General features: G+C 42.0%; 1 protein-coding gene across 1 annotated transcript in view; it reads left to right on the top strand.

The window, feature by feature from the left end:
• PERM1 (PPARGC1 and ESRR induced regulator, muscle 1) overlaps positions 1-14,175 on the top strand; it is a 59,285-nt gene extending 45,110 nt beyond the window's left edge. Inside the window, exon 4 of the mRNA XM_069241118.1 lies at positions 9,995-14,175. Coding sequence (XP_069097219.1) covers positions 9,995-10,104 — 110 coding nt within the window. The 3' untranslated portion in view covers positions 10,105-14,175. The remainder of the gene's footprint in view (positions 1-9,994) is intronic.
• The last annotated feature ends 1,966 nt before the right edge of the window (positions 14,176-16,141 follow it).

The following is a 16,141-nucleotide window of genomic DNA, read 5'->3' on the forward strand; positions in this document are numbered from 1 at the left end:
GCCTTTTGGATAGGACACAGTGCCAGGTTTATCCAGCAGTGCCTTCTCAGTGCCAGTGTGCTCCAGCCGTGTGAGCAGTGCATTCTTATGTATGGCAATGGCAGTGTGAGTATTTTACACCAATGCAGTTTCACTAATTTAACTCATTAGCATTCAGTTACCCGTGCAGTGCCTTGTCAAGGAACCAAGCAGCGGATCCTTCCTCCAATAAGGCCTTGACTGTACTTCAGTAGTCAAATCTCTCTTACAGTGTCTTCCCATTGTTGGGGGTCTCTAACTTGAAGAATGAGGTTCTCCCACTCACTCTTTCTTAGAGCCTCCGGATCCTTTATTCTAGCATTTCGACCTGCAGTGCCATCCCTGTACTACTGGAGATCAGCAGTGCAGCCTTCTTTAGAGGTGCCTTCTCAGCGCTGTAACACCTCAGCTGTGGCAGATCAGCCTCAAGCACATTTCCAAGGCTTGTATCAGCATTGCAGGTTTATCTTCCTCCAGTAATGCTTTCTGGATGCTTTGGCATCACACTAACATCTTCGGTACCCAGCAGACACTTCTCAAAAGGTGTATTTGTAAATTACTTCACACAGCTTTTCATTTTCCTTTTCACCACTCCACTTTAAAACCCTGTAATTTGAATTCTTACACTTGATAGTGAGGATTTCTAGATTTCCTTAGCAGGGCTACTGTACTTCGGGCTGCGTTGGTACTAATGTCTCATGGATGGAGCCATAACCTCCAAAGCTTTAGTGTCTTCTACTCCCACGTCTCACACAGATAACGCGGGGACAGCTATATGACATCTATGTGAGAGGTATTGACTTAGCCAACAATGTCTTTTAGCTAATTTGTACAGCACTGTGGCTGCTATTCAGCATGGCTAAAAGTTTGTGGTGTGGTGTAGAATAGAGTGGATTAAAGGAGAGCAGATTGGTGTAGTGTGGAGTGGAGTGGTGTAGAGTAGAGTGGCATAGAGGAGAATGATGTGGCGTGGTAACGGATAGCGTGATAAGTGGAATGGAGTGGAGTAGCATAGAGTGAGTTGCACAGAGTGGAGTGGCATGAAGCAGATTAGTATAGACTTGAGTGGCCTAGAGTAGGGTGGCACACGGGGGAGTGCAGTAGAGTGGCATGGAGTCGTGTAGAGTCAAGTGGCATGGTGTAAAATGGAGTGCTGCAGAGTGGCATTGTGTGGAGTGGTGTAGAGTGGAATTGTGCAAAGTGGTTTAGAGAAGAGTGGTGTAGAGAACGGTGCCATACAGTGGAGTGCTGTAGAGTGGCATTGTGTGGAATGGAGTGGTGTAGAAGAGAGTGTCATAGAGTGGAGTAGAGAGGCGTAGAATAGAGTGGCAGAGAGTGGAGTGGGGTAGTGTGGTTTAGAGTAGAGAGAGATAGACTTGAGTGGTATAGAGTATAGCACAGTAGTACAGTTGTGTGGGTAAGTAAGTAAAGCATTGATAGAGACGACAGATAGGGTGAGACCAACATAAATAAGTAGTCGTATGCCTGTGTTTAGAGTAGGAAAGCACATTACACATCCAGGAACAATGCCAAAATCCTTATAAAATACAAAAAAAGTGTACTGCAAAAATACGAGGAAGAACAGATGTACCTGGTCCATGCTCTACGGAGGAGCTAACACAAGAAGCTAAGGAAGTGAAAGTTTACGGGAGCTAAGCAATTGAAAGATTGCAAGTAAGAGTGATACCGAAAACAACTAATGGTATGCTGTGGGGCAGGTTGTAAATCCACTGAATTATAAACAATAGTCTTGCATTACACACGTGATGTGTAGGCAAGACCCAATCAGAGACAGAGCTCTCATTTCTCGGAGATAAATATTCATCAAAGAAATCAAGAAGAGACAACTCACCTCCCCAGAAAAAATAGGTTTAGATCTCTCGACACCAACTTCAGAGGAAAACTGAATGAATCCTCACTTCCATCGAGCAATCAGAGACAGTCCTATGACTCCTTGATACAAAATAAGAGTGGCATTACTCTTACCCCTGATAGAGAAATCAAGGACAGATTTATGTGTTGTGGCAAAGACACCCGAGTTAGTTCTGTTACCTTCTGGAGGTTAGTCCTGTTACCTTGTGGAGATAAATCGTATGGCGACCTCTCTGAAACCACGGACAAATTTCTTGTTATACGCAGAATAAATATGTACTTGCCTCTCTTGCTTCCAGTAGAGAAATCAGAGACAGAACTCTCACGTAAGACACTGATATTATGGACAGACAATACACCTCCAGTAGCAGAGAATACAGAGCCAGATCACCTACCACTACCCTCCATGTAAAAACAGGAGTAGACCTCAGCTTCTATGAAAAATGTTGCAATAGACCTCATCTTGACATACAATGAGGAACAGACCACACACCTCCCAAGTGAACATCAGAGTCAGACACCTTACCTCACAGAGGGGAATCAAAGTCAGATTCGTCCCTTTCCACAATCTGTGAAATTACTTTTACCTCCTATCAACGGGCTGAGGAAGGGACTGTGAGCCCCCCCAGCAGACATCATTGAAATAATGTCACCAACATCTCACCTGCTACAAAGGGATCAGGTGCTGACCGCTCACATTTCTAATAGAGTAATGGGAAGTAAAATACCTCACGACTTCTGTGGCGAAGTCAGAAACAGATGGAATTTTTAGCTCCTACAGAGAATCAGAGAACGGCCTACCACCTCTAAACAGAACAATAAGAGAATAACCTTTCACCTCTCACAAAGAAAACAGGGACAGACCTCTCACATGGAATTCAGGAGCAAACTCTTCTTTCACAGACAAATTAGAAGCATCCTTCTCATAATCTACAGAAAAGTCGGGCTCCGACCTCCCAAATCCATGGAGAAATCACGAGAAGATCTCTCGCCTTCCAGAGAGAAATAAGGGACACGCTTTTAAGAGGGAATTCGGGGACGAACATCTCTCCTCCCATACCATAATCAGGGGCGGATGTTTCACCTCCAACCCCCCCTGGAAGAAATTAGGGACAGCCGGTGCATCACCAGGACATATCTGTCACCATCCAAAGGGGTGTCAAAAACTAACCATTCACAACCCTCTGATGAACAAGAAGCAGGCATCCACTCCTACAGTATTCCTGTGATACCTCTGAATAGGGAACTCAGGAACGAGGCACTGTCACGCTAATCCTGTAACCCTCTTTATTAGTGGCACTGAAAAGGCAAATGTTCCTGTTATAGATATTATTGGCATTGGATACTGTGGCTAGTGAGTAATACCAGATATAGGCCTTCTATTTGCATTATATGTTATTGAACACAAATAACATCTTTTTGCGTTAAACATTTATACATTTACTCATCAAGCAGTATATATATATATATATATATATATATATATATATATATATATATATATATATATATATATATAATTTTATACAGGGTGGTCACCACTATGTAGTTCTGGTTGAGAAGCATCATTTTTTCACAGTTCCCTACCCCACCACCTCGAAGGATTTCCACAAAATTTGGTAATCTTCTCACTTAGTCAGCTACAGCTTGACATTATAAGGGGCATATGTATATTTACAAGCCCCCAGCGTCACCAGAGCATCACTTTTTGTGCTGCTCCAGTGGCGATGTGCCCTGCGCCTTATTTGCAAGGCAGCATAAAGCCACTTTTTGTGGTTTAACACCGCCTTGTAAATATGGACCCTGATGCAGTTTTCTGTGGCAGAGGGGCGTGCAATGGGTGTTGCTGTGGGCATACCCACACAACACCCATTGCTTTCTGACACTGCCCCAGATTTACAAGGAAACGTAAATCTGAGGCAGCACCAAAAACTAACGCCTCCGTAGGGGTGCCATTAGCATGGCGCAACTAAGAGAAATACTTTTATTTCTCCCCGTTTTTGCTTTTTCTATGTGTGCTGTTACCTGCAGCACACATAGAAAGAACGAAAAGGCCCTTAATGATTGTCTATGTGAAGGAAGGTGTCCCTTCCTGCACATAAACAATCATTAAATAATGTCGATTTGCTACTTCTATGTGTGCTGCATTCTGAAGCACACTTAGGAGTAACAAATCACCATTATTGATTGTTTATGAGCAGGAAGGGACACCTTCCTGCACATAGATAATAATTCCCTGCAACACAGGCATACTTGCACGATGGTGCAAGGGTGTCTGCTTTGGAACTAGGCAGCTACATTTAGTGACAGCGCTAGGGGAATCACAGGGGTGCTCTGTATTTTTGTATATAGGGCGCATCCCTGTGTTTCTGAAGTGACGCAGTGCGGTTCTGCCAATTTTGGCGCAGCACCGCACTGCGCTACTTCCTTCTAAATATGCCCCTAAGTTTCATAAAGAATTATGCAGGGAAAAAAGTTTGGGGTTGGAAGTGTTTTCCCCTGTTAGCTCCCACTGGAAATTGTGCTCGCACCTACACCCCAAACTGCTGAACCGATTTAAATAAAAGTTGGCATGCAAGTAGAACTTCAATTGGGAATTGTGCTTTCATTGGTTTAGTGTAAACTTGTACAGCACAGTAGTTTTTGAGTTACAAGAATTTTAAAAAGTTGCTGAGCGAGCTTTAAAGGTTTAACGTTTTTGTTATGTCATGACTCGCAAATCCTGTCAATCACGTTTTGAATTTTTTGAGAATCTTGAAACTCTTGAGTCAGTTTCAACTCAATAGTTTTACAGTGTAGTTTTACTCTGTAAAAAAAACATTTTGCACTGCGATCGAGGGCCACCCTCTGATGTGCCGATCTCCAGGGAATGCTTAGGGGTACCCAGAGGCATGGAAAACTCACGTCCCACATCATATTTGGTGTGACTCAAAAGATTCAAAAGCTCAACAGATTCCATTTTAGGTGCCAGAATTGACTTCCATTTGGTGGCTGGCTCTCTCATCACCTCTGACTTAAGAGTTTCATGCTGTTCAAGAAAAAAAAAAACACCTCTTCTGCACACGTCAGAAGACTGTGAACTTTGAGGGTAGGCAACAGACAGAGGGGAGGGAACAGGGCCTTGCTGCAGCAGTTGGCCGAAGACTGTGTGCAGCAGGGGTTATCTGACAACACTAGTTAGGAACTGAGCCTAACCTCCAGCTGACTGATGGCACCAGATAGTGTCATTTGTAAGATTATTTATAACATTTGTAATTTCATCTGTCACATTAAGGATGAGGACATTAGAACTGCATTTTGTGTGCGAGTTATGGTTTGCATGGCTATTGCGCTAGCTATGGGATCCAGTTCTAGCTATAACTTACACATTTCAGTGTTTTTTCACTTTTAATTTATAACCATAACAACACTTTAACTATGATTTCTTAGGTCAATTTCAGAAGCTTTTTAAAACTTATGTTGAGATGTTATAACCAAAGTTAACCATAATTTCACTGTAATCAATGGATATTTAGGTTATATATTGTCAGTAGGTAGCTATAGTTAGGAACTAGTTGCCATATGACACGCATTTTTTGTTTTGTTAATAACTTTGGCGCAGTTTGACACATTTTTCACAAAATTGCTAAACTAGTTTGCCACTCACTTCAGCTGCTGCTATCTGTAAAGTTTCAGGGTGATTCCTCAAGCGGGGCCGAGAAAAAGGGGCGGTCCCAAAACATGTTTTTCCTATGCAATTTCCCTTAGGAATTTTGAGCATGACTACAGCCCAAACCGCTGGACGGAATTACACCAAATTTGGCAGACATCTAGATCATGGTCTAGAAAGTGTGCTTTTTGTAATTTGGTGTAAATCCATTCAGTGTTTTCGTAGATATTAAAGGAGAAAGCACATTGTATATCAAGGGAAGTGGAGTCTCCGCAGATCTTAGAGATTTCATGCTGAGATCTGATTGGCTGTCAACACTTCAATCAGCAAATGTTGACAGTTATTTTAGGACTTGGACTCAGCGGAGTCCCTAAAAAGCAGTTAAAAAAGAGAAGAGGGCAGCGATGGAATACCCTGACCCCCTAGACCAGGTAGTGGAGTACCCCAGGGACTCTACTAGGGCCAGAAATTATTTTTAAAAAATGTTTCCCACAACATTGTGGAGGATCCACAGATCTCAGGAAAAACACACTAAGAAAAAACAAGCGCAGGCTCCCATCCTTCTTTCTATTTGAGCCCCCGGGGTGGGCAAGGTCCCAGGAGAATATTTGTCTTATATATTATGAGTAGGGGGGCACATGTGCCCTCTGGCTACGGGGACCAGGGACCAGGCCGATATGTAAGTGTCAAGAAGGTGAGTTGTACGGCCCACCCCTCAGTAGGCCCTTTAGGGCCCCAGGAACCTCCAGCTCCTCGAGGCTTGGCCTTTATAGTAGGAAGGTGGCCACACACACCCTCCTCTTTTGCCCATTTAGGGCTGTGGCGACCACCACCTACCTCCCTGAGGCAAAGCCAAATTATAAGTAGGTGGGAGGGACCGTGCGGCACCCTCCCAGGGTGCTTTCAGCAACGGGACTGCCCCACAAACAGAAAGGGGGGGCACATGGCCCCCTTCTGGAGCCAATAATGACCCTGGGAACCACCACCCAACCGCTGCCGGCTCTCTGTCTCAAGGTGCCCCTCCTCGAGATATAGTAGTTTGCCGTCACTTGGTAGGAGCTATGACTGCTCCCACAAAGTGAGAGCAAACTGTCAGACCACTGAAGTGGCGGGAGAAGAAAAAACGCTCCTGATCGCTGGGAGCGGACTTTTTTATTTTATCTGTTTTCCTGCTTGCTGTCAGTTACTCAACAATTGCAATTACTCCCTCACGCAGGGAGCAGCATTCCTTGCTGCTCCCTGTGTGTTGCAGAAATGGGACCACATGGGAATTGAGCCCCCCCCCCTCGGTCCACATAAGTGCATGTTATCACACATTTGAGTTGGAAGGCTCTAGAGGAACAGTCGCATTGCCAAAATTACACCAGAGATGGTCAGTGGAGGCATTACCTTGTGGTCCTTCATGCAGTGGCAGCGTATAACGTGCACTATACATTTACCCAAAGAGGTAGCACTTACTAATTAGCCAGTAGAAAGTACTTCAGATGGGTAGACATTTTGCACAAAACTGTGGACTCTTCTTGGATAAGTAAGTAAGTGAGGATCTATTCTGCCACGGGTGCTCATTTCACAGAAATTAAACCTCAGCGGGAAGCGCCTATAAGAATAAACATAGCAGGTGCCCCAGTTGAAGCTCTGCTTCTTTAGAGGACAAAACCTCCTAAGCTATTGAACTTATCCAAGGCGAAGCAAGGATATTTTCTTTGAAATTCCTCATTGAAAAAATGCTCTAAAATACTCAGTGGAAGTAAATGCATCCTTACTGATCCCAAGGTCTGTAAAAGCGCACACTGGGTGACCTGGATGGGGCCTAGGCCTGCAGCCAACCCCGCCATGCACAACCAGGGTTGGATTAATGTAAGGTAATTTATTATTACTTAACATTAAAAAAAACATAGAAATTCACTGAAAAAAGCAAAGGTTACAGGGATGTTTTAGTTAGGGAATAGAATAAAGAAAAACTTAGAAATTCACAAAAAAACCAAAGGATAGAGGGACGTTATAGTTAGGTTCAGATTTTACTTGCACAAAACGAAAGAAATTCAACAGTTTTAGAGTTATACTTATCTCAAAAAATTATAACTCGTGCTCTAAGGTATCTATAACTCATGCCCTCGCCATGCACTGCAAGCTACCCCACATATTACATCAATAATTACATCTTCTATTACATAATTTGGGGTTTGTTGGTTTGGAGCACTGTTAGGCATCCATGCGGCTCGATTACTGGGTATTCTACATATAATAATAACGAACCATGAGAAATAAATATACGTAAACGCATTTTAAAATTGAAGTACAGGTTTGGTTTAAATAAAACAGGGAGGAACCCATACGATCTCAAGAAGTGGATGTATTGGCTAATTTGAAATGATTCATGTGATTATGACGCCTTTTAAAGAATGAGGTGGGCTACAAATAGGTTTAAACAAACTATGTACTAAAGGTACTCCTGGGATTGATATATGAAAGGATAGATCCGAGGAAGAATTTGAATATTTTAGATAATTGTGTGTTCTTATCATGAGGGAGAATATATGTGTTATGTCCTGATGAAGGTGATGCTAATTCGTAATAGCCACAGAAACACGTTTACACTTTGATGGACTGAATCGGTATAAGGCGTGATATAACAAAATGAATAACTGCACATAAAGTCATGGGACTTTGAATGCAAAGTAAAATCAATGAACAGATCTGCCCAAACAAAATTAGACATATCTGTGATGTTTTGTGTGTCTCTTCCTTGTGTTTGTTTTTAATAATTTGTTATTGGATTGTTATAATTGTTTGCTGTGCACCGTGGGGGTTGGATAGTTTTTAATTGTTTATGACATTGAGATGACTGCGACAGAAAAGGTTTTGCACTGCTGCAATATTGGTACTTTGTTCTTAAAAACTGTACGAGGGAGTTGTGTTATTTTGATACACGATTATAATTCAGTGATTTTATCTATAGTGAAGTGGTACTATTTGTATCTTTGCAAATGTGTGGTGAGTAAGGTGATATCTGTGGTCACTATGGATATGTGAGAGGTTATGCTAGTGGGTTGTGTAAATAAAAGTCCAAAGGGCAAATCAGATTTGAAGTAATCATTTAGAGTATAACTCCAACTTTTGTAATAAAATTATTGATGAGAAAACTGTATGTCAGGGTGCGAATTATAGCTACCTTAGAGCATGAGTTATAGGGGCTTATTTATAAGCCCCCTGTGCCACTAGTGCGTCACTTTTTACATGGGAAAAAGTGACGCATCGGCTGCGCAAGGGGCTTGTAAATAAGCCCCATAGTGGCTTGAGATTAGTATAACTATAACTGTGTATATATATATATATATATATATATATATATATATATATATATATATATATATATTTATATATATATATATATATATATATATATATATATACCCTTGCTATACTGTCTTACTCCACTTAGGCAAGGATAGTCTTCACTTTCCATAGAGTAATAAGGGACAGTGCCCAATTCCTGCATGGATACTAAAGACACACCTCTCTCTCCATACAGAAATCAGGGAAAAACTTCTAACCTCCGACGTAGAAATCAAGATACCCCTTTCACTGATCTATTAGGCGTATGTGCTAGAAAAAGCCCTAGAAGTCATGCAAAGAAAAATATAAATAAAGTCTACTATTTTTCACATGGTCCTCAAGCTGTACAGCAAAGTCATGGTTAGAACTGTCCCTTCTTACATGAGAATCACAGTCAGAACACCCAGAACGTATCAGATACAGTACTTACACAGAGAAATGAAGGATAACGTCTGCAGAGAGACCAGTAACAGCTCTCACATCTCCTGCATACAAATAAGTGACAAAAATCGCTCATATCGCACAGAGAAATTCGACACTCGCGTTTTATCTCCCAAATAGAATTCAGTGGCACTACATAGTAATAAGTGACAAACCGCCCACCTCCCTCTTAAAAAATTGTGGCTCCCCTGTCGTCTCCACATAGAGATCTGTGGCTGACCTGTCATCTCCTAAACAGAAATAAGTGTCAGGTGTTTCTTTCACATAGAAATCAGTGACAAGCATGTCATTCCCCGCATACTCTTAACACTCCTGTAAAAATCACAGCAGGTCACATAGAAATCAGGGGTTGGCATTTCACCACCCACATAGAAATCAGTAACAGATGTAAAGTCATGCAGATAAATCACATCTCATTGAAAAATCAAGGTAAGCCCTTTCAGATAGAAGAAAGAATTCAGAGACAAACATTTCACTTTCTTCTGACTTCCTAGAAATACATTAGACACACATCCCTGTGAGAATCTGGCAATAGAGCTCTCAGTCCCAGCATAAATATCAGTGACCCACTTTTTATCTTATGGGTGTAGATTTAGACAGACCTCTCAGACAGAAGCCATAGAGTGAGTTCACCACAGGGTTATTATATAATATTGACCTTTTTTTCTATGTTTTTAGCATTATTGGCGAACCTTGGAGCTGTCACCGCCATCAGATACCTGAGAAGGCGAGCAAGAGGAGAAGGTGGCCGACTGCACCAACGCTGCCATGAAGAACCTCTACTGTAGGAGAATTACACAGGTGTCACTTAAGCAAGAACCTAGAGTGCCAGCACAGGAGTATGGAAGAACAACCACATTGCCCCAGGAATTCACCTTCCCAGCTTATGTTTTCTATTCCGGTGGGTCTATCTACAGAGGTGGACTGCCCTTGCTGGGAAATAAGCTAGATTTTATGTAAAGTCAGAAGGGCTGGTGTGGGGTCAGTCAAATATCAGACTTGTGACACGTCATACCTCTAAAAGAGCCAATAGCAGGAGAAGAGTCAATGATGTTTCAGACTAAGCCACCCTATGTCCCTGTAGTTTAGTCACACTTTTGTTGTGGATTTACCCTTCTGAACGTGTAAGTCCAGAAATGTACAGAATGTTTCCCCGGTAACTGGACCCAGTATGTGAGATATAGCCTCCAGAACCTGAAGCAGTGTTCCAAGTGTAGTTTTCAGAACTGGGCTTAAGGAGCCACCACTCATGGAAGCAGTATTGAAGTAATTTTCCGCATTGAACACAATGCTTTTGGTGCAGTCTCTAGAACAGAGAAGAGTATTTGCAGTTTAATTTTGAGAACTATGCACTGTACCAGACGGGTCCTCTAGAACTGGGCAAAACAAACTAGATGTGATCAGTTCTAGGGATATCATTTTCAGTATTGTGTCTATTTTTTGGCATCTTGTGGAGTATTGTGTCTATTTCTGTAGGCATGTACTATAATGCCCTGTTCTGGATGCATCATCTGTAGTAATGTGTCCTTTTCTGGAGGCCACTCAGCTGAAATATTGAGTATTTCACAGGGGTCCTCCAGCACTCGACACAGTACTCCAGATGATGCATCTAGAACATGATAAAATAATGCAGGCATGCAGAAATCGACGTAATACTCCAGATGATGCATCCAGAGCTGCACATGATACTACAAATTGGATTTCTAGAACAGGACTCAATACTCCTGTTAGGGCTTCCAGAGCTGGGCACAATACTCTTGACGAGGAATCCATAATTGAACAGATTCCAGCAGATGTGATCTCCAGGTATGAGCACAATACACCACATGGTCTAGAACTGGATAAAATAGTCCAGATGAAGATCCAGGATTGAGCACAATACTCTGGATAGAGTATCTAGAAATGGACAGAATGCTCCAGGCATGGTTTCCAAAACTGGACACAATGCTTCCAAAGGGCACGTCTAGAATTGAACCTAATACATCAGGCATGCTCTTCAGAATGGACACAATACCCTAGACAGCACAACCTGAAATAAGCAAGACACTCCAGTTGTGAGCTCCAGAACTGAACACAGTACTCCAGTGCAACCTCCACAACTTGAAGCAGTTGTTCAGGTATAATTTCCAGAACTGTACACTATACTAACAAGGGCGCCTCCGGAAATGATAATATTCGTGGGTTAATTTTCAAAACACTGCAAAATGCCCCTTATCGATCCCCAGAACTGGACAAAATATAATAGATGTGATCTCCAGGTAAGGGCTCAGTTTGCCAACAGAGGGGCCTCCAGAACAGGACACATTACTACAGATGATGCATCCAGTACAGAGCAATATACTGCAGGCCTGCAGAAATGAACGCAGTTCTCCACATGATGCAAAGAATGGGCGAAACACTGAAAATCAGTTCCCTACAACTGACAGGGTTCTCAGAAATGGACACAGTCCTCCTGATAGGGATTCCCGAAATGGGCAAAGTACTCCAGACGTGATGTCCAAAACAGAGTATAATACTCCAGATGGGGCTTCCAGAATTAAACAAAATACTCCTGGGATGATCTCCGAGACTGGGCAAAATACTCTAGATGCACCCTTTGGAGCTGGTCACCTCATTTTATTTCTGTTCTTCAAAAATGGTTCTGCCTGACACATGACTGACTTTTTCCAGCGCTCCTTGAGTCTTTCTCCCAGCAAAATGCCTTTTCTCTCCACGAGGATCAGGGAGCAATGTATACCCATTATATCATGATTAGGTTATTTCTTATATTTCATGTTTGTGCATTACCTTACCACGTGGTCTGTTTGGATTTCAGGGTGGAATGTGATAGGATAGTGTCCTAGATCTTTCACACTGCCTTTAGGATTTAAACTCCAGCAATAGCAGGTTGTTGGAAAACTTTCAGTTGAAGATTACTCCAAGATAGGTTGAAGAATCTGACATTTCTAATGCCATTCTGTCATTTTGGATATATTTTGAGACATAGAGGGGCATATTTATGAAAGGCTTGTGCTGCCGGATTGGCACTTTTTTTTATGCTTAAGCAGCACAAGCCTCTCAACCATACCACTAAGGCCGTGCAAAGCCACTTTGCTTGGCTTTGCATGGCCTCATAGATATGGAGTAAAACAAAGCAGCGCAAGTTGCTGTGTTGCCTTACTCTGCGCCGGGGAGGCGTTCCATGGGCATTGCAGTGGGTGCAATGCACCTCCACTGATTGTTACGCTGCCCCAGATTTACTTAATCTAGTAAAACCTGGGGTAGTGCCAAAATCTTACACCCCCCACAGCAGATGTAACATGGGGAAATATTTTCATTTCTTCTCGTTTTTTCCTTTTTCTATTTGTGCTACATTATGCAGCACACATAGAAAGAGGAAACCGCCTCTCAAGACTGTTTTTGTGCAGGAAGTTGCCCCTTCCTGCAGAAAAACGATCGTGCCTACAACACAGGCACCCTTGCACATGGTACTAGACAACCAATTAAGTACCTGTGCAGGGGTAAAGGACATAATTACGGTGCGTTCCTACCCTTCCGCATGGGCTTAGGGCAGGGCAGCAAGAAGACTTGCGGTGATGCCCTACGCCAATTCCCCATAAGTATGAGCCGGAATATCTTGACGCTAGAAACACTCTTGATCCAGGCCTCTAGGCACTTGCGGTGTACTTTTCATTGCCAATGACGGTGTGTGAGGTTTGAGGCAGAGATTTTGGTACTCAGGTGGGAGAACATTACAAGAATGTGGCCCAGTACCCCAAAAGAACCAGGCGCAAAGCTCTTTACTGTGGGTCCTCTGGGACAAAACAGTCATGCATATAATTTGGATAGTCCGTAAACAGATCCCCGTTAAAATCTAAGCAGAGACTGATAACAGGTAATCAGCAAGCTCCTAATGGGCCCCAGAAATTCAAGGCCTTTAAAAAAAACATATTCCAGAAATGCAAGACGTTTAAAGTGTGTGTCCCGAATAGCATCTTAAAATGTGTCTTATTCGGAAAACTAGGGATTTGAAAATGCTCTGCCAGTAGCTGTGCTCTAGAAAAGTAGTGGTTATAAAATGAAGAGCGCCAGAAAAGTATGTATTTTAATCTGAGGTGTCCTAGAAGTAGGATTTTGTAACGCTGTGCTTAGAAAAGTGAGGCTTTGTAAGCTATACATTCTCGGTAAATATTACCTTTAAAGCAGCGTGTGTCAGAAAAATGAGTCTTCTGAAAGTGTGCAGCAGAACTAAAAACCGTGATGCTGTGTTTATGATGTTTGAAATAATGTGCATCAGAAAAGTAAGGCACTAAAGATAATTGAGATGCTTGAAAATGTGTTCTGGATAAATTAGTTTTTTTAAACGGTGGGCGTAAAAATGAGAGTTTCTGAAACTGTGCAGTGAAACAGCGTCTGCAAAGTACGTTGTTCCACGTGGGGTGTGGGGCTACAGAAAAGTGTACCTTGTGTCATAAAAAGGTAAGGCGTTTGAAAAAGTGTGTCCACATAAATAAGGCGTTTTAAATGGTATACCCTAGAAACGAAAGGCGTTTGGAACGGTCTGTCCCAGAAATAAAATATTTGAAACGATGTGCAGAAGAAAGGGAGGAAGTTAAAATGATGGCTCCTGTAAGGTGTTTGAATGAACATGACCCGGAACGATAAGCGATAAACGATAAGCGGTTTCCACAGCAAGCCAAAAGGCAGTACTGAATAGACTCTGAAATTTAGACTGTAACACAAAGGTCTATCTTACTCAGCCATACTCCGCTCTGACCATGCCTGGGGTTTGCTTGACATGTGACTGGCACCCTTTAGAGCTAATCTAGGAGTGGATCTTTTGAAAAACCAAATAAAAGCGTCACTGGAATGGAAAGGCATTCTGTGTCACTGGGAATTTTACTGGGTTGGTGGTATGAGAAGGAGTGGGCTCTGGCTGACAGCTTTACCAACAAATAGACCTCTCTAGAGTATTGCGTCTCCTTCAAGAGGCCAGCTCTTATGCATTGTAAGAACACCACAATATATTTAGAGTCGTGTACAATTTATTATTGGGAGTGCTTTATTTGTAAAGTCATATGTGTAGGGGCCCTAAGTTTTCCAGATGCCAAGCTGAATGCCAAGGTTGCCGAATACCAAGGTCACCAAGTCTTGATGCCACCTCATGCCTCTTTCTACCACTGGCCCACACTTCCTAACTCTTTATCTCCCCTTGCAGGTTATTCTTCATCTATGCTTTCTATTTACGTGACTGTTTTCGTATCTTTCTCTTCCTGTATCTTTCTCCACTTTCTATCTTTCTCTGACTTGCTGTGGGTCAAAGTCTGATGATGAAAAATAAGTCCTGGGCCCCAGATGTACCACCTGCAGCCACAAGCATAAACTGAGCACTGGTTGTTGTTCAAAGCTTTTCTTTGCATTTTAAGAACAGAATAATACTGACTAAACATGAAATTACATCAAAAGTACAATGTACAGAGGTCTAGTGGCTGGATATTGTTTAAGTCGTATCACTTTGTGGGTCTACTTGGTGTAACTGGATGAAAAATACAAGATCTAAATGTAAGGAGCCGACATATTTCTATCTGAGGCTTGTCAGTAATGTTTCCAGTAGGATCAGCAGTCAAAGAGGTCCTTAACCTTTCTTATTTGGAGGAGGAGGACGGGGTACGAATCATTTGACGATCTCAAATGGGTGGTGGGGAACCAGTGTAAATGGTTAGGTTTTAATCCTTGCTGGGAGGAACAAAGGGCCTCATTTAGATATTGGAGGATGGGTTACTCCGTCATAACAGTGACAGAGTAACCCATCGCCAATCCTTAAATCAGGCCCACAGTTCTCAAGGAAAAGGCATTTGCAGTAGTATAGATCTTGTGCTGAATATTATTGGATGAGATAAGTCTTAATGATGACATATGATTACATTTTCTGATATATTCCATCCAAGCCTAACATACAACATATGTTCCAAAGGCAATAATTCAGACGAAATTAGGCATATTGGTAGGGAAACAGAATTCAATGGGCCCTGCTATCACAACAAAGGGTATAAAACTACTTCAATTAAATGATCAAATAAATCACATCAATGAAGTGACAATTCGAATCAGTGAAAAGGTGCTACCTATGGCAGCTCAGTGAAAGTGAGTGACACAATAGTGCAGAACATGTTCAGTGCACATAAAACAAAATAGTCTTAACCAACAGGACAATGATTTGGAATAAGTGAACCATACATTGAAACAAAACTAAATTGTTTTCTCAAAGTCCCATCATGAATGCAAAAGTGTTTACGACAAAACAATTGAGGTTTCAACCCCAAGAGGCTGTGATCAAAGGAGTCTTCCAGGAGCAGCGGTAAATGTTAGGTCTCTACGTTATTTAATTCTAGATTAGTCCCAGCCCTTCCAACACACAGTTTGGTTTTTACTTTAAACTTAATCTATGGATTCATCCACATATAAAGAAAGTTGAAGAGTCTCTGATGTTTGTAGATGCATGTTTTTCCCAAGATGGTGCTACACTTTAGGTCACAGACAAAAACACACAAACTGACATCTGTTAGAGCATAAAGTAGGATGGACATTGATGTGAAAGTTCCTGTTGAATTGAGAATTCGACGAAGGCTGGCAAATAATGTCTGGGCTTTATGAACTACTTATTTTATTAATTATCACATAGATTATGAAATAAGAACACCTTTGTGATAAATTCAAAGAATCAGTAAGGCTGAATCTCCAAATTTCTTTCAAAGCTGACAACTACTTCTATGACCTAATCTTGTTTGTTGTCGAAAAAAGAGCATGAGAAGTCAAGCAGACCATTGGCCCGGTGGTACAAAACTT

This window comes from Pleurodeles waltl, chromosome 6 (genome assembly GCF_031143425.1).
Source record: "Pleurodeles waltl isolate 20211129_DDA chromosome 6, aPleWal1.hap1.20221129, whole genome shotgun sequence".
Classification (NCBI taxonomy): domain Eukaryota; kingdom Metazoa; phylum Chordata; class Amphibia; order Caudata; family Salamandridae; genus Pleurodeles; species Pleurodeles waltl.